This window comes from Marmota monax, unplaced genomic scaffold, assembly GCF_021218885.2.
Source record: "Marmota monax isolate L192 unplaced genomic scaffold, Marmota_monax_Labrador192_F-V1.1 WCK01_AAM20220418_F8-fsc00069, whole genome shotgun sequence".
Lineage (NCBI taxonomy): Eukaryota > Metazoa > Chordata > Mammalia > Rodentia > Sciuridae > Marmota > Marmota monax.
The window spans coordinates 4,538,298-4,561,013 of record NW_026695243.1 but is presented as its reverse complement, the minus strand read 5'-3'; the positions used below and the strand labels follow the sequence as shown (position 1 = coordinate 4,561,013).

At 38.6% G+C, this 22,716-nt stretch overlaps 1 protein-coding gene across 2 annotated transcripts in view; it reads left to right on the top strand.

Annotated features, from left to right (window-relative positions):
* The window catches only part of Tdrd7 (tudor domain containing 7), a 73,405-nt gene that overhangs the window by 1,624 nt on the left and 49,065 nt on the right, over positions 1-22,716 (top strand). The window contains exons 1-3 of one of the 2 annotated variants that reach the window (XM_046457239.2): positions 4,815-4,932; positions 17,748-17,960; positions 21,967-22,108. In XM_046457239.2, coding sequence (XP_046313195.1) covers positions 17,754-17,960; positions 21,967-22,108 — 349 coding nt within the window. In that variant the 5' untranslated portion in view covers positions 4,815-4,932; positions 17,748-17,753. Of the gene's footprint in view, positions 1-4,814; positions 4,933-17,747; positions 17,961-21,966; positions 22,109-22,716 lie in introns of those variants that run through there. The other variant, XM_058578043.1, reaches the window with a different exon arrangement.

Sequence of the window (22,716 nt, the reverse complement as noted above, 5' to 3'; positions counted from 1 at the left end):
CAACAAATGGTGCTGGGAAAACTGGAAATCCATATACCCTTTCTCTATACAAAATCGCTTTAAGCTTTCACTGTCCTGTTTTCCACTGTTCGGTGGCTGTGTGGCCTCTAAAGCTTCTGTGATCAGTCCCTTCAGGGGATTAGTCCCTTTCAGCTGACTCACCTTAGAGGCCTTTGTGGGCAGATTAGGGGGTTTTGCTTGATCAGCACGCCTGTAGCTTTACCAGGGCCTGGACTTCAACAGGGCTCCGCAATCTCTCCCTTTTGTTTCATGTTTTGTTCTGTTTTTCCATTTTTCCTTACTCAGTTAAAACAAATGCAGTTGTCTAGAAACATCTCTGTTCGTGAGGCAACAGCTGATGAGAGAGGGATGGACTAGGACATTAATGATTAACCAAAATTAGATCTGTCCAAAGATTTTTTTTGTCATGGATCTATTTTTTCAGAACTTATGTAAGCAAAAAATACCCAATGCTGAGTTTTATCTGTATATACAACTTTGAGCATGCTGTCAAGCTTCAAAAAGGAATATTGCTAAAATTCATTTGCAATTAAGTATCTCTCAGAATAAAAATAATAAAATTTGAACTCTTTTCAAACTGATAACCAGAGAGATGAGATGCAGAATCACTTGCTGTTTCCACTAAAACGTATCTGAGGAACAAAGTTCTCTAGAAGCTCAGCTAAAGGAGCATCGTTTTGAGGTGGGGCTTCAAGGAAGGTTTCCTGGGAGAGTAATTGTCTGTGGCACAGAGTAATGCCACAACCGGTCCCTGCAGTTCTTTGGTGGCTCGGAAGCTTTACTTTTGGTTTGCTTTCTCTTTGGAGAAAATATAGAGAAGAAATAGATTAATTTGGATGGGAAGTAAGATGACAGCACCTAGAGGTCTCTCAAATTGCTGCTTTAAATTTTGGAAGGAACGATTGCAGTCTCAGTTGTGAAGTCTGAGACTCTGGAGAGTGAAGATGGGAGTATATTATTGTGGCTGCTGTCTCCTCCTCATTTTGCTCACTGAACTAGGAGAAGGAAAAGGAGGACAGAGTCTCAACTCAACCATAAGCACTGTACCTGTCTGCCTTGGACTGGTGTCTTGGTGTTTTGCATCCATGTGGCTCTCTCCATATGAGCAGGGGCTCAGGGTGTAAATAAAATGAGTGAAGGGCTTCATATGAAATTTTCACACTGGAAATAGTTCCATTTTCTCATCCTAGTTAGGCTGGCAACAGGGCCATCTTCCTTCCCCACACCTGGGCCTTGCTTTGCACCCTCTTTCCATCATAACCTCCCTTGTATGAAGTTTCTGGAAAGGCACAGATGATTTTTCAGGCTGTTGCCTACTGCCACCACCCAAAGCCGCCTGAGCAAAGAGCATTGAGGACCCTCTACAGCGTTGGGGAAGGGAAATCCATGCCCGCCTTTCCTGAAAGACAGACCCATGTGCTCCCAGCATTTGCACCTATTGTTTGAAGATGAGCTTGGCCTTTGCTGATGAGTAATGACCTCGACATGAGTTCTGTCAATTTTGAAAACTCTGCTTCTTGTCTCCAGATATATACTTTTCTCTGAGGCAGTGTTCACAGTGGGCCCTTAAGGACTCAACCCTCTGTGAAATCATGTGCCAAATTTTGCATCTATATGTTGCTTTCATATATTCTTTCTTTCCTACACATGGGTAAGAACCATTGTGCCTAAAGAGTAACCAATCTGTGTCATCTCTAATATCCTTTAATTCTCCTGAAATCCAATTATATCCAAGGAATGGGAGTGAATTCTTGAACTCTCTGGGTCTTGGACCATTTGGCAAAAAAAATAAACACAACTTTCTAACCTGCCCTCACCAAAGGTCAGCCTCCCAGTGACTTTAAAGAATCTTCTGATATATCCTAGGCTAAAAATCTACCTGTACAATGAATACTTAACCCAAGAACATATATGAAGGGCCAATACACACTAGATAGTCAATATCACTAGTCATAGAGAAATGCAAATTAAAGCTTCATTGTTATATCCCTATGCACTCTAATGTATAGGGATACATAGGCTAAAATCAAAAAGACTGACAATGCTAAATATTGGAGAGGATTTGTAATAACTGCAACTCTTCTGTCTTACTGAAGGTGGGGGCAGACAGAAGGAGTCCAAAATAGTGCCACCCCTTTAAAAGTTTGTTTCTTATAAAGCATACACTTATCCTACAACCTGAAATTCTACTCCTAAGTGTGTATGCAGGAAAACCATCTGACCACACGAAGACCTGGGTGTGGTTTTTATAAAGCTTTATTCACAATAGCCCCAAACTACAAATAATACAAATACATATCAAGTATGAATGGATAAACGGTGACATATCCATACATACCACACAGCAATAAAAAGGAACTGACTGCTTATAGGTAAAACAACAGGGATGATTCACAAAAGCATTATGCTATGTGGAAGAAGCCAGATATGAAAGACTACCTACTATATGATTCCATTTATATGATATTATTCTAGAAAAAGCAGAGATATGGTAATAGAAATCAGATCAGTGGCTTCCAGGGGTTAGAGATAAGGGGAGGGAATTAACTGTTGAGGGTGTAGGGGAACTTTTTGGAATGGTAAACTAGTCCTATATCTTGATTGTGGTGGTGGATATGCTATTAAATACATTTGTTAAAACTTGACAAACTGTGCACTTAAAATATTTGCCTTATGGAAGCTATTTATCAATAAAGTTGATTTTAATACAACTAGCAGCAAATCATCATTTTTTTTTCATATAAAGGACAGTCCAAACATGGAACACCTTGCAAGGAAGGATAAAGGATCTCAGATTTGGCATCTGATTAATTTTGTATATTGAATGCTGGAGTTTTCTAATTTCCTATTCACATTGGCACTCTTTCAATTCTCAGTGGCTATTTATATCTTTCCCATCTTAATGTGGAGCCAGGATATGTAATGAGTACTGCAGAGTCTAAATTGGGAGCTGGTTGTATTTTAGGGCTATTAAATCCACTGCAAAGTTTGAAGTAGATCAGAGAGGAGAAAAAGGAGAAAGAGATCTGAAATGGACTGAAATAGAATAGAGGGGATGCAGAAATGTTTCAGAGACATTTAGGCTTCGCCTGGAACCACATGTGACAGTATGAAAAAGAACAGTATTCAAAGAAGACCCCTGTTCAAAGCCTTAGAACAGTTCTCCTGTGGCCTTTGGGGGAAAAAATAAACAACCCAAAACTACTAAGCATGGGATATCAGAGTTTTTATGATTGACTTCCAAATCTATTCATTGCCTACTGAATCTTTTCATTGAATCAAAAGCTCCTTAAGCACATGCTTATGAGCATCGCATTAAGTTTTGTTAACAGCAAGTGATCGATATAGTGGTTAAGTATCTATTCACCTGCTGAAGGATATTTATGTTGTTTCCAATTTTGCTTTCTTATTTCTTGGGTAAATACCTGGGAGTAGAACTGCTAGGTCATGTGGTAGATTCATTACATTGATACAATGGAATACTACTAAGCAATAAAGACAAACTATTGGTACATGCAACAATGTGGATGAATCTCAAAGGTATTTTGCTGAATGAAAGAATCCAGATCCTCCACCAGCCCCCAACAAAAAACAGTAATACTGTATGATTATATATATATATATACACACACACACACACACACACACACACACATACACACAAACAAATCTATAGCAACCAAAAGCAGATGAACAATTAGGGAGCAGGGGACAGGGAGGGACAGGAGATAAGGATTACAACGGACAGGAGAAAACTTGGGAGAGATGGATATATGCTCATTATTTTTATTTCGATGATGGTTTCACAGCTGTATACACGTCAAATTTATCAAACTACATTTTAAACATGTTCAGCTTACTGTATGCCAGTTATACCTCAAGATGTAAAAGAAAATATGGGTTGACAGGCAGCAGGCTCTCCATAAAATGTACATAGAACGATGCAGAAAAAGTTTTTAACGTTGGTTGAAGGAATGCAAAGCAGGTGCTTGATAACTTACTGTGATTAATATGCAAAAGCGACATGAATAAATATCAAATGTTCAATAATTTCAGAATGAATGAACAAATCTGATGAATATTTACTTAATGTTTATTATGTGCCAGGCATGATCTTAAGCTCAGGGAATGGATTAGGAAACCAAGCAAAACTCCCCCTAATCAAATGAGCTTTAATTTTAGGATAGTAGAAAATTAAAACATAAATAAAACACTTACAGTGTGCTAGATAGGTGGGAAGGAGAGGTAACAAGGCTGGAGAAGTAGGATGGGGAGGTCAGGGAAGGAGGTTGACATTTTAAAGAGTGGCCAACCTCCTTGAAAAGTGATACTTGAGGGAAAAGCTGGCATCTGAGCGGACAGGTGGCTGTCTGTCTAGAGGAATAAAAAGTAACTGTTCCAAGTGTTGACGAAAAGGATGGGAGAGAGCAGAGTAACTTCAAGGTGGGAGAAGCTAGTAGCAGAAGAGCCAAGAGCTGGGGCAGAGCCGCCACGCCCCCTGCGGGATCCCGGGCCCTCCCGGCCGCGAGTACCTGCGCTGTCCCCGAGGAGGCGCGCCTGCGTCCGCCCCGCAGCCGTCTTCCGCCGCCGGACCATGCGTGGGCACGCGCAGAAACCGCTAGGCGGTGTCGGTTTCCCTTCCCACGCGCGGACGCCGGCGTGGGCCGACGCGACCGGGGCGCCCGCGCGTGCGCAGAGCCGAGCCGGGCTGCCCTGGGGGCGGGGCGGCGCGGCGCGGGGCGGGGCCGAACAGGGTGGGGCGGGGGCTTGAGGTGATTCCCGAGCCGCGGCGGCGGCTCCGGCCGTGCGGGAAACCGAAAGTGGGCGGCGGCCGCGGCTGGGCCCCGGCGGAGACGGCGGCAGGAGCCGAGCCCAGAAACGCGGAGACGGGCCGTGGGCCCCCGGGACGAGGTGAGCGTAGGTCTTGCCGGCGCTGGGCGCGACAGGTGCCGAGCGCCGGCGGTAGAGGTTTCGGGTGGGCGCGGCGCACCTGGGTCATCAGCGGGTCTGAGGCCGGGCCGGGCTCCCGCAGGCCCGGGACCTCTTCCCTGCAGCCGCAGGGGTGCCCGGGTCAGACGCCCGGGCAGCGGGCTGCGCGCTGGGGGAGTTGGAGTTCCAGAGCGTTGTGTTTCAAATCTCGGATGGGACCCTTTACCCCGGCCGCTCGGGGCTGGCGGGGCGCTCACCCGAGAGCCGGACGACCCTCCTGCCGGCTCGGGAGCTCGGTGCAGTGGGAAAATGCGGCACTGGGGGCGTGGACGAGGGCGGGAGATGCTGACCAGGAAGTGCTTCCAGTACCGGCGCGATGGGCCGCAGCTGCTCGCTCCTAGCCTCTGATCCCGGAGCTGCTGGTTCTTTGAACCCATGAATTTTACACCGCGGCTCTAAGTTTCTTAAAGCTGCCGACATCCTCAAGCATCTCTATAACTCATGAGAGGAGCCCGTGCGAGCCGCTCAAGAAATGCAGGACGCACACTATCCGTTCCTCTCAACCGTGAGCAACGGGTGGATACAAAGCACCAAGCCCCCGGAGGAAAGCATGGATCCGCGAATAAGTTGTCTCTTAACTTTCGTCAACATTCCCCCAACAACTTGCTGGGTGGGAACTTGGAGCAGGCACATCTTTTCTTGCTCCCAACCATTTATGGGCTATAATATATTTCCATTAATTAAGAGTTACACTCCCAAATAATTTCAAAGAGTAGGGAAGGTAAATAACTGTTAGCAAAAGCCCCGTTCCGAAAGGTTTGTGATAACCGTCCAATAAAATGAAACCAAAACCCCACTGATCTAGTAGTAAATTTACCGGCCACCAACACTATCCCGGTTGTGCAGATGGAAATATTGCAGAAAAGTGTTGCGCCTAGAGATCTGCACCAACCTAGTGGCAGAAGTGAAACTAAGACCTAAATCCTGGGCTACCTTGCTTGATAGGCATGACTATGTTGCATGCTACAAATATGTTGCATTTTATAAATTTGTGTGTACTTTGCAGACCTGGATTGGAATCCGGTTTCTCTGCCTACTAGTAATGTGACAATGAATAAATTACATACTTTCTCTGGTTTACTATGTATCAAGGGGAAATACTTTACTTACTGTGGAAGATTTCTAGATAACCACTATACATCCTTTAGCTCATATTAATAGTCAAGCAGTGTTAATGTTGTTTTTTGCACTAATTGTTCATATTTTACATAATTGGATTTCAGTTTTTAAGTGTAGGGACACAAGATCTTTTAAGTTTTCTGTATTATATAAATTAACACATGGTGGAGAGATTTGCAATTCCACTCAACTGACATTCATTTGAGCATCAGTTACATGCAGTGTACTTAATGTTGGTTGTAGGGTATTCTCCCAGGGCCAGATGGGTTAGAACTCACATCTTCTGTGCCTTGATTCAGGATCCTTTGGTGGCCCACAGCCTCCTTTTTGCTACTTAAAAACAGTGAGGCAGCAGTTGGCAGTACCTTTGGATTTCAGTCCCTGTAGGCTGGAAGTGAAAAGTAATCCCTGCTAATGCCCTTTTAAGTGCATTGGTTGAACATGGCTGAATGCACTATTGTATTTTGCATCAAGAGATTTAAATTCCTTGAAGTACTTCTCCTTTAAATTCACTGGGCAATGTAACCTATTTGGATACTTAATATTGAATGTAAAGAAAATATACTTAGAATCCAACTCTTTATATTTGATCTAGGGCTATTTGCAAGAGCTGACATTTGATATGGAAAAGTGCATTGATCTGGACACTGTCATGGGATAGAAAGTTTCTTGGTGTTTGGAGTGATATTTAATTTCATATTTATGTGAATTGTTTTTGTTTGTGCCAAACCTACTTTCTCTTCCACTACCACCTCTCTGCTTTTGAAAGCTTCATTCTTTTCATTATTTCCCCATAAGCCAAATATTTTTAAAAGTTTACCTTTCAAATAAACTAAAAATAATTAACTTTACAATTTTTAGTTGAAGGCATGTACAAATGCCAGTTAGAGCTTTTGATCAACCCACCATACCTAGCGTGACTTCAAAGCAATTTTGGTATTTTGGGCTTGTGCTAAAATACAGGCTTTTGTCCTGAGTAAGCAAACCCTTGGTTTCCATTAGCTCTTTGGACCCATCTCAGTCTTGAAGGGAAATCCAAAGAAGGTTGAGAATTTCACCTGTTACTCACCCTCTTTATCTTCCATGTGAAAAAAAGAGACCTGAGGTAACTTGATTAAAGGGTAACAGGTAATTAGTAGCAAAACTAAAGTTAAGATGCAAACTCTAAGTCACCCTATTATCAGCTGTTTTTCTTCTAGTATGTAGATTTATAGAAATCCCTTACTTATACATTCATGCTATGCACTGAAAAAATATACAAATAATTTGGAACTTGAAGTCACAAGAATAAAAAGGAAAACAGTTCCTTAAGAAAGCATACCACTCCTGGTGGATGTTAATTACTATCTTTCCTTTAAAAGGTGGTAGTAAGTAGACTGTAATTGAAAAAAGAAGATAGCATGTTTAACTGTTGCAAAATGAATAATCATTGGGTAAGGAACTTAGATAAAACCCTTCGCTCTCTGTAAGATGAAGGGTTTGAGTTGGCCTAGATGATGTCTGAATCTTTCAGCACAGATGTTCTGGGACTTTAAGGTCCCAGCTAGTTGCTAAAATAATATCTTCAAGGAAAAAAGCAGCCAGCACCAGAAGTATATTCCCTAAGGAGATATTCAGATACTTCAAAGTTGAGCAGCTGAAGGTAAGAGAGCAACTAAAGAAGGTAAGAGAAATTACGTGTGATTTCACTTTACCCTAATAATTCTTAAGATGTATTCTGGGATTTAGTGTTAGCCTAAGGAAGTTGAGCCAAATAGTACAGTTGGAAAAAGTTGAGAAGAAAAAGCATAGAAATTACTAGCTCCAGTAAAGGCCTTTGGGCACCATAGTTCTAGGACTGCCCAGGAAGGCTCAGTAGCAGGCATTTATCTAGGATACATCAAAACCAGATCCTTTAAAATGAGATTTTCTTAACCATTTTCAGGTGTGTTAAAGAGAAAAACTGAGTTTACAAAATACAGTTTTCAGATGTATTAAGAATTATGGTAGGCCATTTAAATCTGTTTCCCTAAAGGTTGTTACTTGCTTCTACTCCCTGCCGTACTTCCTGTACATTAAAAGCATCTTGGGGCAGTCACAATGAAAAGTAAAGAGAAAGGGTAAAGAATAAAAGGAATTGTCGGGTGTCATAATTGAATCTTTGTGATGATTGACAATTCTTTTGAATTTGGATGACACATCCTTCAATTAAAATATGGCAGGTCCCTTTTTCATGTTTTTAGGGCTAAACATTAAACATCCCTCCAGGTTGCTATTAGTGTTCTCTGTCAGCTTTGTACATTAGGAGCAATTGTCTGAAAAGAAGTCCTAGTTTGGGAAACAGAAGATAGGGGTTCTTGTGATTCAGTCTCCTCACTTGTAAGCTGCAGAGTTTGAAGAAGACAGTGTTAAAGTACCAACTAGTGTTTCATGCTTCCCCCAGCTCCCCACTTTTAAAAAAGATTTATTTTTTGATTGTAGTTGGACACTTTAATTTTTATTTATTTATTTTTATGTGGTACTGAGGATCGAACCCAGGGCCTTGCACGTGCTAGGCGAGTGCTCTACCACTTAGCCACAATCCCAGCCCTGAGCTCCCCATATTTGAGATTGGGTTCTCAGCCTTCTTTTGTCAGGCATAGAATTGTGGTCTAGCAGGGAACTCTAGGCCAAGACTCTGTGCCAAAGCAGTAAGGAACTTTTTGCTTGTTAGGTGAGAAATCTTAGAGATCCACTGGCTTTCTTAACAAACTTGGCAGTTCATAAGTGTGTTTATGGGGAAAAATAAGAAAATCTGGGAAAATTATGATATTTCAAATTTAATGGTGAACTAAAAACTTCTTTAGTGTACTAGTGCTTCTGTCATTGCACTCTCAGCTATTTATTGCATATATTTACAGGTCATTTCCCATCCACACAGTTCTTCTAGGAAATCATTTTATTAGGTAACTACACTGTGCATAAAATACATATACCACTCCTGATGCTTTTATTCAGAAATAAAGACAAAGGAGGAGGAAACAGTGAGAGGAATAAAGTGAAGGACAAGTGCAATCTGCTGTGGCCAGTTCTTTAAGGTCTTTGCTTGCTGACTTTAGTCAGTTGAAATCAAAAGTGATATGATTTAATAATTCCCCAGACCTACTCCCAGTTTACGCTGCTGAATACATCAAGTAGCCCCTGTGTTGTCTAGGAAAATCCTTAGAAATTTCAGCCTGAGACTCTGGTCTAAAATAGAGATGGCCAACCTCAGTTCTCCCAACCTAGCCAAACATGATTATGAGGGCTTACATGACACGCTCAGTAAAAAGTGAAAATAATTTGAATTCTCTTACACCCCAAATTATATTTATCACAACATTTTTAGATAATAAAAGAAGAGGAAATGGAATTGAAATATTAAAATGAAAACTTTAAAAACTTGAGGAGCCACTTTAAGCAAACTTTTTGAACAATTTTTTGGGAGAGAGGGATGCCCAAGTTTGCTTTTGGAACACTAATAATTGAAATTCCCATGGCAAGCTTCCTTTTGTGCTTTTAATGCATGATGTCCAAGATAATACACTTGATTTTTATAACTAGGGGGTGGTATTTCTTTATACCTCAAGAGTATAATTGTTGTCTTCAGCAAATCTCAAAAAATGCCATGATGACCAAGGATTTAATGAAACTCAGAGCATTCAAAAAATAATATTTTTAAGCTTAACTTTCTTTTTATTCAGTGCCTAAAGTTATATAGCTAATGTAAGAATTGTAAACCAGACTGGAAGAGATTGACTGCATGAGAACAAGGCCTCCATCTGAGAGTCCTACTTACCCTGCTAGGTCTTGCTGCACTTAACTGCTTTTCACCAGCTTGAAGGTCCTCAGCTTACAGACTAATGGTCTGTAGCTCCCTCCAAAAAGTTGTTTCTAAATGGAGTTATAGTAGCCCATGAATGATCATATACTTTAGAAAAAGGGTGAAGGAACTTAATTTACAGATTGCAGCCAGGCATTACTTCCCACTCTTCTCAAGAATAGGATTCTTTTGTCACTTTTTAAAAGCATTTGTGAAACTTCATATGCTAGTATTTGTACTTCTAATATTCATTGGTTGATGAAATATGTAACAAAAGCTTTGTGGATTTAGTAACAGTATGTATTTAATAACAGTATGTATGGATTTAACAAAGTGTCTGCACACTGAAAGAGAAATCTGTGTAAGTGTGATATACTTAGCAGCATTTAAACAGTGCTTACTGCTCAAAAGGATTACTGGACTCCTTGTAGTGATGCCCTGGGCCTGGTAGGGGCTCCTCATTGTGAACTCTGGCTCTTGAATGGAAAGGCTTAGAAATAGATGGTTCTCCACCATAGTTTGGTAAGAGGAGCTATGTCATGGAATTTATAGCCATCAATAAAATTTTAAAATAATTTTAATAAACATAATTGAAAGTTATCCTTCAGTAGTTCACATACATTATGCTATATCCAGCTGAGTAGGGGAGAAAAGAAGTAGTGTTAGGTAAATGGAGAATTTCTTATTTATTTAATGTATACTCATTGAGCTCTTGGTACAGGCTGGGCCTGGGGGTTCCACAGCAAACAACACAGATACGAATCCCAGCTTTTGTGGAGGAGTCAAACAGTAAAATAAAGAGGAGTGTTGAATGGTGATGATGAACACTAAGGAGAACAGTAAGGTAGGGTAGTGGAATCAAGAGTTCTGGGCAGCTGGCATAGCAGTTAGGATTTTTTAATAGGTCAGAGAGGGAAAGCCTTACTGAGAAAGTGACATCTGAGCAAATACTTGAAGGAGGTGAGATGGTGAGTCATGTGGACCTGTGGAGGACAGACTTCCTAGTAGAGGTAATAGAAGTGCACAGGCCCTGAGGTGAGGCCATCCCAGGCGTATTGTGGGGGAAGCAAGGAGCCCAGGGAGGATGGAATAGATTGAGCGGAAGGAAAAGGAAGGAAGAATTGAGGTCAGGCACAGATTGATGGGCAGGCACAGATTGTGAAGCCCTTAGGCCGCTATAAAGACTTTGGCCACTTTAAAGGCTTCTTGTCTGAGACAGGAAGCACGAAAGGGTTTTGAGCAGAACAGTGATGTGATAGGATCTATAATATGAGAACATGACTCTGGCTGTTGGGTGTGGTGTGGAGAATAGATTCTAGGAGGCAAAGTGGAAGCAGAGGCTAGCTAGGAGGCAGATTCCCTAAGCCAGGCAAGAGATGTTGGTGAGGACCAGGACCATGGAGATGGTGAGTGGGGGAGTTGTGGATATTAGCCTGTTCATCTTAATCATGTCATTTAGTAATGAGAGAAGAGGTGTGAGAACCACTAATACTGATTGCCCCCCCCATCTTACAGATAAGGAAACTGAGGCTTGGAAGAAGGAGTTTGTTTCACAGTAGTGTTAAACTTGGGGCACAGAAGCAAAAGGAGGCACAGGCACAACCCTCTGCAGTCCCCTGTTTCTACTGCAAAACCAAATCAAAATATATTACCTATTTGTCAGCAACTTAACTATTAAAAGAAGTATTAAAATATGGACTTGAACTCTGATAATAAGTGCCTTAAAGGGAGTGTGAGAATGGGAAGAATGTGTGTTGCATGAATCTTTCCAGTGTTAAGTCAGGGAATCTAATTTTAAAAAAATTCCCCAGAAGCCAAGATAGGCCAACATGAGGTTGGATAGGGTGGGAAGGGAAAAATAATTGTACCGTGCAGATTAGCATGTTATTTAATTTCTTAGATTCTCACTTGTAAGTGTATTCCTTATGTCTCCATGAAACTTAACCCAAGAACCTTGAGGCCAAAAGATAGGACAATTAGCTGGGGGCCATAGGACATTCACTGTGTCTTGACAGAGTCTGTGGCCTAAAAAAAAGGAAATATATTCAGAAAGGAAAAGATTAATGAAGCATTGGACACAGTTTCCCAGCTTTGACTGTGCTTTGTGACAGTCAGACTGGTCACAAATGTGGGTATGTGGCCTTCACTAACTCCCAAGTTAATACTCTGGGAAAAATCCTTGCCGGCCCCTGGTTCAGAGCAGAAATAAGAAAGCTAGAGAGGGCATTTCAGGAACAGCGATGAAAAACTGTTCTGAAGGTGAAAGGAGTAGACTTTCTTACAGAGCCACCTGTAAGACAAGCCTCTGATTAGCTTTTAAGATGAAGTGAGGTGTGAGGCCTCTCTTTCCAAATCTTCCTCATATTGGGGGTTCTGTTATGTTTTAGTAATGGGATTTCCATTGATCAATGAGATGCATTTGGCAGAGATTTTTCCCCCCATAAATAAAGTTGTTACAAACATTCATGCACATGTTTTTTCTTAATATTTATTTTTTAGTTGTATTTGGACACAGTACCTTTATTCCATTCATTTATTTTTATGTGGTGCTGAGAATCGAACCCAGGGCCCCTGCACATGCTAGGCAAGTGTTCTACCACGGAGCCACAATCCAAGGCCATGCATAGGTTTTTGGGGACACGAATAATCCTTTCTCTTAGGCAGTTACCTAGGAGTAGGATTGCTAGATTAAACTGCCAAACTATTTTTCAGTGTACTGTTTTACACATTCACCAGAAATGTATCCGAATTCCAGTTATTCTGCACTGTCATCAGCACTTTATATTTTCAGTTGTTTACTAAACTATTCTAATATATGTGTAGCTATATAAAGTGACTTACTTGTAAGTGATACTTCCATTACTTCATCGTGGATTTAATTTGTATTACCCTAATGGTTAATGCTGCTGGGCATCTTTTCATGTTTTTGTTTTTGTTGTTTTGACATCTGCCTCTGTACTTTAGTAAGTTATGTATTCAGATCTTTCACATTTTTAATTGGGCTTTTTGTTTTATTGTCGAGTTTTGAGGGTTGTTTATATGTGCTGGTTTCCAGCCCTTTGCCAGATGTGTTATGAAAATATTTTCTCCCAGTCTGTGGCTTGTCTTCATTTTCCTAACAGCAGAAATTTGAAATTTTGTTGAGCTTCATTTTGTCAGTTCTTTTCTTTTGCAGTTCTAAAAAAATCTTTGTTTGACCCAGGGTCACAAAATTGATTCTTGTGTTCTTTTTTTTCCCTAGAAGTTTTACAGTATTAGACTTTTCATTTCTGGTCTAAGTGATTTTATTATATTTTGGTACTGGGAATTGCACTTAGAGGCACTTCACCACTAAGCCCCATCCCCAAACCTTTTTCTTTTTTTCTGAGATAGTGTCTCCCTAAGTTGCTGATGCTGGCCTTGAACTTGTAGTACTTTTGCCTCAGGCTTCAGAGTCACTAGGATTACAGGTGTGCGCCACTATGCTTGGCTAAATTATTTTTAAGTCAATTTTTATGCATGTTATGAGGTTCATTGTTTGCATATGGATGACTAATTATACTAGCACTATTCATTGAATTTTCTCCATTGAATTTCCTTAGCACCTTTGCTAAAAATCAGTTGACATATATGGGTTATATGTATTCTAAATAATAATCTATTCCTGGATTATGTATTCTGTTCTATTGATCTGTGATTGTCCTTTTGACAATATCACACTATTTTGATTAATATAAATTTATAGTAAGTTTTAAAATCAGCTTTAAGGCATTGTCTAAGAATAGGTGACCATGGACATTTCTTGCCCTATTCTCAAAGAAAGCTTGACTATTTCATTGTTACATATTATATTAGTTGTGGAATTTTCCACAAATTGTAATTATCAGGTTAAGAGTGTTTCCTTTTATTCTTATTTTCTGTGAATTTCTCATTGTAAATCAAAATTTTTAATTTTGTGAAATATATTTTTTCACCAATTAATATGATATTGGTATCTAGGTTTGATACTGAAATACCTCTTTTAAAAATTTTTGTTTAGTGGTTGCCATAGGATTTATAATGCATATATCCTTGTCACAGTCTTTATTCAAATAATATACTTCATATGCTTTAATATCCTTTAGTCTGTGGATGTAGTAAATTACATTGATTGACTCATGAATATTGAGCCAACTTTTCATTATAGAATAAATTGTAACTGTTAATCCTTTTACTTATTTTTGGATTTTATTTGCTAATGTTTTGTTAGGAATTTTTGTATTCATATTCATGAGGAATATTGGTCTCTACTTTTCTTGTAGTGTCTTTGGTTTTAGTATAAGCATAATGCTAACCTCATAGAATAAGTTCAGAAATGTTCCCCTCACTCTCATTTCTGGAAGAGTGTGTGTAAGAGTGGTATTGATTCTTCATAAATGGTGATTTGCCAGCATATCCATCTGGGATTTAAGTTTTCCTTGTGTGAAGATCTTTTTGAATATAAATTCAATTTGTCTAGTGGATATGGGATACTCATATTATCTATTTCTTCTTCAGTGTTCTTTGAAAGTTGTGTTTTTCAGTGAATTTATCCATTCCACTTGTTACCAAATTTATTGGTATAACTTGTCATAATATTCCCTTTTTAATATCTGTAGGATCTGTTTTAATGACCCCCCCCTTTCAGTCCCACTAGTAGTAATTGATGCCCTCTCTTCTTTTCCCCTTGATTCATCTTCCTAGGAGTTCATCAGTTTTATTAATGCTTTCAAAGAATTAGTTTTGGTTTTATTATTTTTTTCCTATTTTAAAATTTCACTACTGATCTATTTCATCATTTCAGTATTGATTTCTGTTTTCATCTCTTATGCATGTTTTTGATATAATTTGTTCTTTTTTTCCCTCAAAGTATATTTGGCTATTGATCTGGCACCTTTCTTCTTCTTATAACAAAACGCATAATGCTATAAACTTCCCTTTAAATAATGATTTAATTGTATCTGGTTTATAATTTTTATATATAATGTTTTCATTTGTTTAAAACTGTCTTTTTCAGATAAGTAAGGAGCCTTCCTCTTTGACCATTGGTTATTAGAACTACATGTTGTTAGATTTGCAAATACATGAGATTTGTCCATTTATCTATTACTGATAACTAATTTAATTTTGTTTGGGTCACAAAATATTCTTTGTATAATTTTAATTATTTTAAATCAAATAAATATTGTTTTAAGTGCCAAAATATATTCTGTTTTGGTGGCTATTCCATTCCATTTTGATGCTCTTGAAATGCATATATAGTCTCCTATTGTTGGAGGAGGGTGTTCTATTGATATCAGTTAGGTCAGTTGAGTTGAAAGTGTTGTTCAGCTCTCCTGCATCCTTACTGACTTGTCTGCTGAATCACTGAATCACTAAGGAAGGCTTTTGAAGTGACCTACCATGGTTGTGAACTTATTTAATCTCTCATGTTTGTGTGTTTTGAAGCTCTGTTGTATGGTGCAGCTGCGCTTAGGATTCTTAGTTGTTGTTGTGTAATGTGCCTTTTTAAATCACTGGTAATGCTCTTTATTCTGCTATTAATATAGTCAACATTTGCCTGGAACATCTTTTTCTCCATGTTTACTTTTAACCTATATACTTATTTTTTAAATAGATTTTTTGAAGGTATATAGGTATGTCTTACTTTTATGTCCAGTCTGCCAGTCTCTGACTTTTTATTGGGCTATTTCAGTCATTTACATTTAATGTAAATATTGGTATGGATAGTGTTGAATGTACCACTTTTCTAGATGTTTCCTATTTTCCCTGTCTTTTATTGTTGCTTTTCCTTACATATATCTATTCTTTAAAACTTCTGCCTGCTTTTGAGTATTGTTTTATTTTTATTTATGAGTTTTATGGGGGGGTTTCTTACCCTTTTTGTTTTGTTTTTGTTTTTCAGTATTGGGGATCAAACCTAGACCCTTATGCATGCTAGGGAATTGCCTACTACCAATCTACATCCCCAGCCGTTTTTATTTTGAGACAGGTTCTTACTGAGATGCCCAGTTTGACCTCAAATTCATGATCCTCTTGCCTCAGCCTCCTGAGTAGATGGGAATGAGTATTGTTTAATTCTGTTTTCTCTTCCCTACTGGCTTATTAGTTGTACCTCTTTTAAAATTTTTGTTTAGTGGTTGCCATAGGATTTATAATGCATATATCCTTGCCACAGTCTTTATTCAAATATATACTTCTTCATGGGTAGTTTAAGAACCTTCCAAGGGCATTATTCCTATTCCCCTCTCTCCTGTTTTGTTTTACCATTGTTGTACATTTTGCTCATATATATTATGTACCCCACATGAGGGAACATTTTTGGTGATGGAAATAACTTTGATTGTGGTGATAATTACATGGATATATATCATTTTCAACATTCAAACACATAAAAAAATTTACTTTAATAAATTAGCCTAAAGATTTGTATGTATATATGTGATTTCAAATATATGTAAAACCTGTGCATCTATTTCTCTATAGAAAGAATATGAATATAAACCTAGTATAGGACTTTCCTAGACTGCTGTTGGTGACAATTTAAAAAGAGTTAATGTTTTTACTTCTGTACATAATGAATGTTTGGATTTCCATTTGCTCTATAAGCCTTGCTATCATTTAAATATCATATTTCTAATTGAGAACCCCCCTCCAAAATGAGCTGATATTTTGTTTCCTTTTTTAAATGGACAAATGGGGAAATCCATAGAATTATATGCTGTTCTTCCTTTGTTTTCTAAGCCAGAGAAAGAAAAAAAAATCTGCTGGCCTGGAATTCTATGCTATTCAATACAGTAGCCACTAGCCACATTTAAATTAAATGAAAATTTTACGTCCCCAGTTATCTAATTGAGGTGCTGAGAACCACATGCCTAGGGCTACCTTATACAGCACAGATGCAAGATGTTTCCTCATTACAGAAAGTTCTGTTGTACCCACTGTAGAAGGAAAATTAACAAGGCTTGCCTTCCTCTTTTCCTTAGTAAGAGGGTAAGCTGCTGAGCCATTTTTCCTGGCTGCTTGTACTTTATTCTCTGAATATATCTTCATTCTATTTTTCTCTGCAAGATGTAATCTTGCAAAGAAAACATAAGTGGTAAACCTAAAAAAATGTCTGCTACTGTCAAATAAAATTCCTTGCCAAGATCCACACTTTATTTCCTAGGTATCCAAATTCACTTTTTATTTATTTAATTTTTTTGCTCAACTCCTATTCTGTTCATGACACATTTTAAAAATATATATTTTTTTTACTTGTAGATGGACACAGTACCTTTGTTTATTTATCTTTATGTGGTCCTGAGGATCAAACCCAGGGCCTCACGCATGCTAGGCAAGCGCTCCACCACTGAACCACAACCCCAGCCCTGTTCATGACACTTTTGAGCATGCCATTCTTCTTGACTTATTTCTCCCTGTATCTACAGGATTCCTCCTTTTATCTACATGACTTCCTCTTTTACTTTTTTTCTCTCTGGTCCCTTTTTCTTGCTCTTTTGTATGTTGTTCTTCACAGCCCAGCCTTTTCTTTCTGGCCTGGCTGATTCCTTCCTACCTGTCAGGATTCCATTTGGGCCTCCTTCCTTCTGGGAATGTTCCCTGCAGTATACGTTCCCAGGATCCTTTGTTCTTTCTGCCTGCCCTGCATTCTCAGGTGGGCCGAGCTTTCCATCATAATCATACAAAAAGTACTCATTACTGATTTGTGGTATACTCTAACAAGGTTGAGCTCTGAAATCTATTTGAATTCACAGACTAAGAAGCCTAATACAGTAACCTGCTACTGTGTTCTTTGTAGGTGAAGATGCTGGAGGCAGATCTGGTTTCAAAGATGCTACGAGCTGTTTTGCAGTCTCATAAGAACGGGATCGCATTACCCCGACTCCAAGGAGAGTACCGCTCCTTGACTGGAGACTGGATCCCCTTCAAACAGCTAGGTTACCCTACTCTGGAAGCCTATCTGAGAAGTGTGCCAGCAGTTGTCAGGATAGAGACCAGTAGATCTGGAGAGGTAAGAAAGCAATTGTGCATATTAGAAGAATCCAACCAATTTGTAATGAATGACCTTCCCAACACTTCCAATCCCATTCCTAACAGAAGTCAAAATGAAAAGTACTGGCTAAGGGCAGTAGTGATGAAGAGATCAATGTCCAGATGCAGCATGGGTTCTGTGTCTTGTTTAACCCCTCCTTTCATTGTAGAAACGGAATTTTAACAACACCCCCCAAAAAAAAGTTTACCCAGTTTCAACATTTAAATAAATAGCTGTGCTGGGGCCTTTAACTGCCTAAACATAACATCTGCCCATTACAAACCTGTTGCAGCTGTTTTTGTCAAGGTCACTGATGACCTTTGCCACATCTCATAGGCAGGGTTTTTTCCCCCTGTCTTTCAACATTAATAGGCAGTTGATAGTTGTAAGTTCTCATCCTTTGGCCTCACAGTGATACCTGCTATCTGGACCTAGGTCCTTCCCTAGTTGATCACTCATCACTTTATATTACAGGGGCCTCCCTGCCATTCTCCCTGACTGTCCCTTCCCTGTCCAGCTCATTCTTTCCTTTACTTCATTACGATCATTTTATTTTCCCACTTTAAATCCTTCCACTTCTCCAGAAGAAAATTATGTGTAGTATGGACTATGTGGCAACAGCAGATAAGTCTGCATTTTCACTCTGTCTCAATAATGTTACTTTTTTTTAAAAGAGAGAGGAGAGAGAGAGAGAGAGAGAGAGAACTTTTTAACATTTATTTTTCAGTTTTCGGCCGAGACAATATCTTTTTATTTTATTTTTATGTGGTACTGAGGATCGAACCCAGCGCCCCGCACTTGCCAGGCGAGCGCGTTACCGCTTGAGCCTCATCCCCAGCCCAATAATGTCACTTCTTGCCCTTTGTACAGTATGATAGATGTGGACAGACACCACCCAAAAGACAAATAAAAACACCTGTTATCTCTCGTCATTTGCTGGGTACATTTCTACATACATAAATATACAGAACAAGGCTAGTATGGTTCTCACGCAAACTTACACATTGGTACTTCTTTTTGGGGGTGGGTGGGAGGCAGGGTGTGGAGGAAGAGGGAACCAGGATTAGGAGAGCCTTCAGAGGGGGAGTTTATCTATAGTAACTTTTATAAGAGAAAATATAACTTGGTTATATATTAATAATAAAATGTACTTTGGCTTCTTTAAGTCCTTTCTGTAGACTTACACCTTATATCATTACAACACGTGACACAATGTTTTCTATTTATATTCTTTGCCTTTGTCTTTTTCCTTCCTATGTCCTTGATAATGAAGGACTGGATTTTTTTGCTTCTCATAGTTGATATGTAATATGTGTTGAACACATGAATGATCATGTGTCAGGATTAATTAATAAATTCATCATGCTTCATATAGTTACTGTACTATAATTTACTTAACTCTTTGGAACCCTGTTTTAGACATTTCAAATGTTTCTAGTATTTGACTATTAAAATATCCCTCATTGCACATATTGGAGTAGATAGCATTTTTTCTTTTGAATTATGTTCTTGTAATATAGTCTCAGGAATAGAAATATTAGACTAAAGAGTCTAACATGTTCTTACATGTTTTGGCTGTGGTATAAAGTTTCATTTATTTTCCTGTTGTTGATTTCAACTCAAGAGTCCAAGCCTTATAAACTAAATGGGTCTTTAGAGATCATCTAAAGTCTCCATACTTCAAATATTTTCTCTGATATCCTATATATCGTACCAAATTTTATTATTATCATTGCTGCTGTTTTGGTGCTGAGCATTGAACCCAGGGTCACTCAACCACTGAGCCACATCCCTATCCCTGTTTTGTATTTTTTTTCCTTTGGTCAGATAATTTAATACATTTACATTAATCCATTTATATTTAAAGTGATTTTTTATAGGTACGGATTATTGCTGTTATTATATATATAAAGTTTTCTATTTTACAATTCCTTTTTTTCCATTTTTTCTTTTTTTTGGCATTTTACATTTTTTAATGTGGGTATAAAATTTTACATATTGTAACCAAATTAGAAGTGACATTTGTGTTATAAGTTTGTTGAATATTTGACATGAGGCAATCTAACAATGTGACATTGGGAGATACCAAGTAGCCCTAAACAACTAAGTTTTTGAAAACAAATAGAGAAAATAATTCCATCCTCACATGATGGAGAGAACAGTGATTACATTAAATGAGGGTGTTCTATGCACATGAATCACTTTTTTTTTTTTTTGATCTTGACATATCATATATTTGATTCAAATGAGGTATGAATTCTTATTTTTCCATGTGTACAGATTGCAGGATCACATTGGTTATACAGCCACATTTATACATACAGCCATACTAGTTTCTGTTGTATTCTGCTGCCCTTCCTATCCCCCCTCCCCTCCCCTCCCCTCACCTCTCTCTGCCCAATCTACTGTGACACATTTCTCTCTCTTTTTTCCTTCCCCCTCACACCATCTTATATGTAATTTTGTATAACAATGAGGGTCTCCTTCCATCTTCCGTGCAATTCCCCTTCTCCCTCCCATTCCCTCCCACCTCTTGTCCCTGTTTAGTGGTAATCTTCTTCTCATGCTCTTCCTCCCTACTCTGTTTTGAGTCTCTCCCCTTATATCAAAGAAGACATTTGGCATTTGTTTTTTAGGGATTGACTAACTTCACTTAGCATAATCTGCTCTAATGCCATCCATTTCCCTGCAAATGCCATGATTTTGTTATTTTTTAGTGCTGAGTAATATTCCATTGTGTATAAATGCCACTTTTTTTAATCCATTCATCTATTGAAGGGCATCTAGGTTGGTTCCACAGTCTAGCTATTGTGAATTGTGCCGCTATGAACATTGATGTAGCTGTGTCCTTGTAGTATGCTCTTTTTAGGTCTTTTGGGTATAGTCTGAGAAGGGGAATAGCTGGGTCAATTGGTGGTTTCATTCCCAGCTTTCTAAGGAATCTCCATACTGCTTTCCAAATTGGCTGTACCAATTTGCAGTCCCACCAGCAGTGTACAAGTGTACCTTTTTCCCCACATCCTCACCAGCACTTGTTGTTGTTTATCTTCATAATGGCTGCCATTCTTACTGGAGTGAGATGGTATCTTAGAGTGGCCTTAATTTGTATTTCTCTGATTGCTAGAGATGGTGAGCATTTTTTCGTGTATTTGTTGATTGATTGTGTATCCTCCTCTGAGAAGTGTCTGTTCAGATCCTTGGCCCACTTGTTGATTGAGTTATTTGTTTTCTTGTTGTTTAATTTTTTGAATTCTTTGTATACTCTGGAGATTAGAGCTCTATCTGAAGTGTAAAGGGTAAAAATTTGTTCCCAGGATGTAGGCTCCCTATTTACCTCACTTATTATTTCTCTTGCTGAGAAAAAACTTTTTAGTTTGAATCCATCCCATTTGTTGATTCTTGATTTTTTTTTAAAGACACACTCTTTTTTTTTAAAGAACACCTTTCTTTTCTTTTTCTTTTTCTTTTTTTTTTAAAGAGAGAGAGAGAATTTTTTAATATTTATTTTTTAGTTCTTGGCGGACACAACATCTTTGTTTGTATGTGGTGCTGAGTAGTTACAAGAACACACTTTGGAATCAAAAATTATGCCTTCTATATAACTTGGAAGGTGACTTAACTTTCCTGAACTTCTGCTTGTAAAATGGGGACAGAGCATATCCTCATGGATTGTATGAGATAATATATGTAGATCGTAGGTTTCTTTTAGTTCAGTTATTAATCCCATAGTACCTACTATATTGTAGATGTCTAATAAATACTTGTTTGAATTTGAATAAAGAATATTCATTGTACTAGTCTAGACTTGAATCTTTTTGTAGAAAATATATTTTGTGCTGTTATTATCAAGGAGAGAGAGAGATGAGTTTTTGCATGAAGTTGAATTGGGACTGGTAGACTCAGTGAGACCCACTTTTACAAATTGGCCCCAAGGCAGCACTCACTCCTAAGAACTGTTTCTTTTCACTCTGCCCCTGTTGAATAGATTACCTGCTATGCCGTGGCCTGCACAGAAACTGCAAGGATTGCTCAGCTTGTGGCTCGTCAGAGAAGTTCTAAAAGAAAAACTGGGAGGCAAGTTAACTGTCAGATGAGAGTGAAGAAAGCCCTGCCATTTTTTCTAGAAGGTAGGACGTTTTTTATGGTTAAAAACATTTAAGCCTTTCTATGAATATTTTGTCAAAAAGAATTTTGGAAATATTGCTTATATTCTTGATAACCACCTGTACTTGTTAACATCTGTACGTCAGGAGCTGGGATTTCCATTTGAAATGATTAAGTGAACAGGATGAGCATGACTTAGGAAGTCAATCAATTACTAACTGTATTGGCAAGGTGTAGTTTTATTCCCTTGGGTTATCTGAGGGAAAGCCTCATTCGGAATGTGGATAAACCAAGAACCTATGATTTAATGTCTTATTTAGCAAATTATGTCTTTGGTACAAGACCTCTATTTTCAGAAAAACATGAATTATATACTATGAAAAAGTGTCCTAGATAGTGCAGCCTGTGTTTACCACATTCGGTTCTAAAACTAAGTTCTCAATAAATAGTTGAACAATAATATGAAACAATAGATGACTAAATACCAGAATGAGCATTTTGGACCAGGCAGTCTTCACTGTGAGTAAGAATGGCAGTGGAGGACTTTGTGGCGAAGGGGAGAAGAGCCCAGACTCAAGCAGTGGGTAGAGTTTGGATTGGTGGAGAAGAGATGGAAGGACCATGCTGTAGT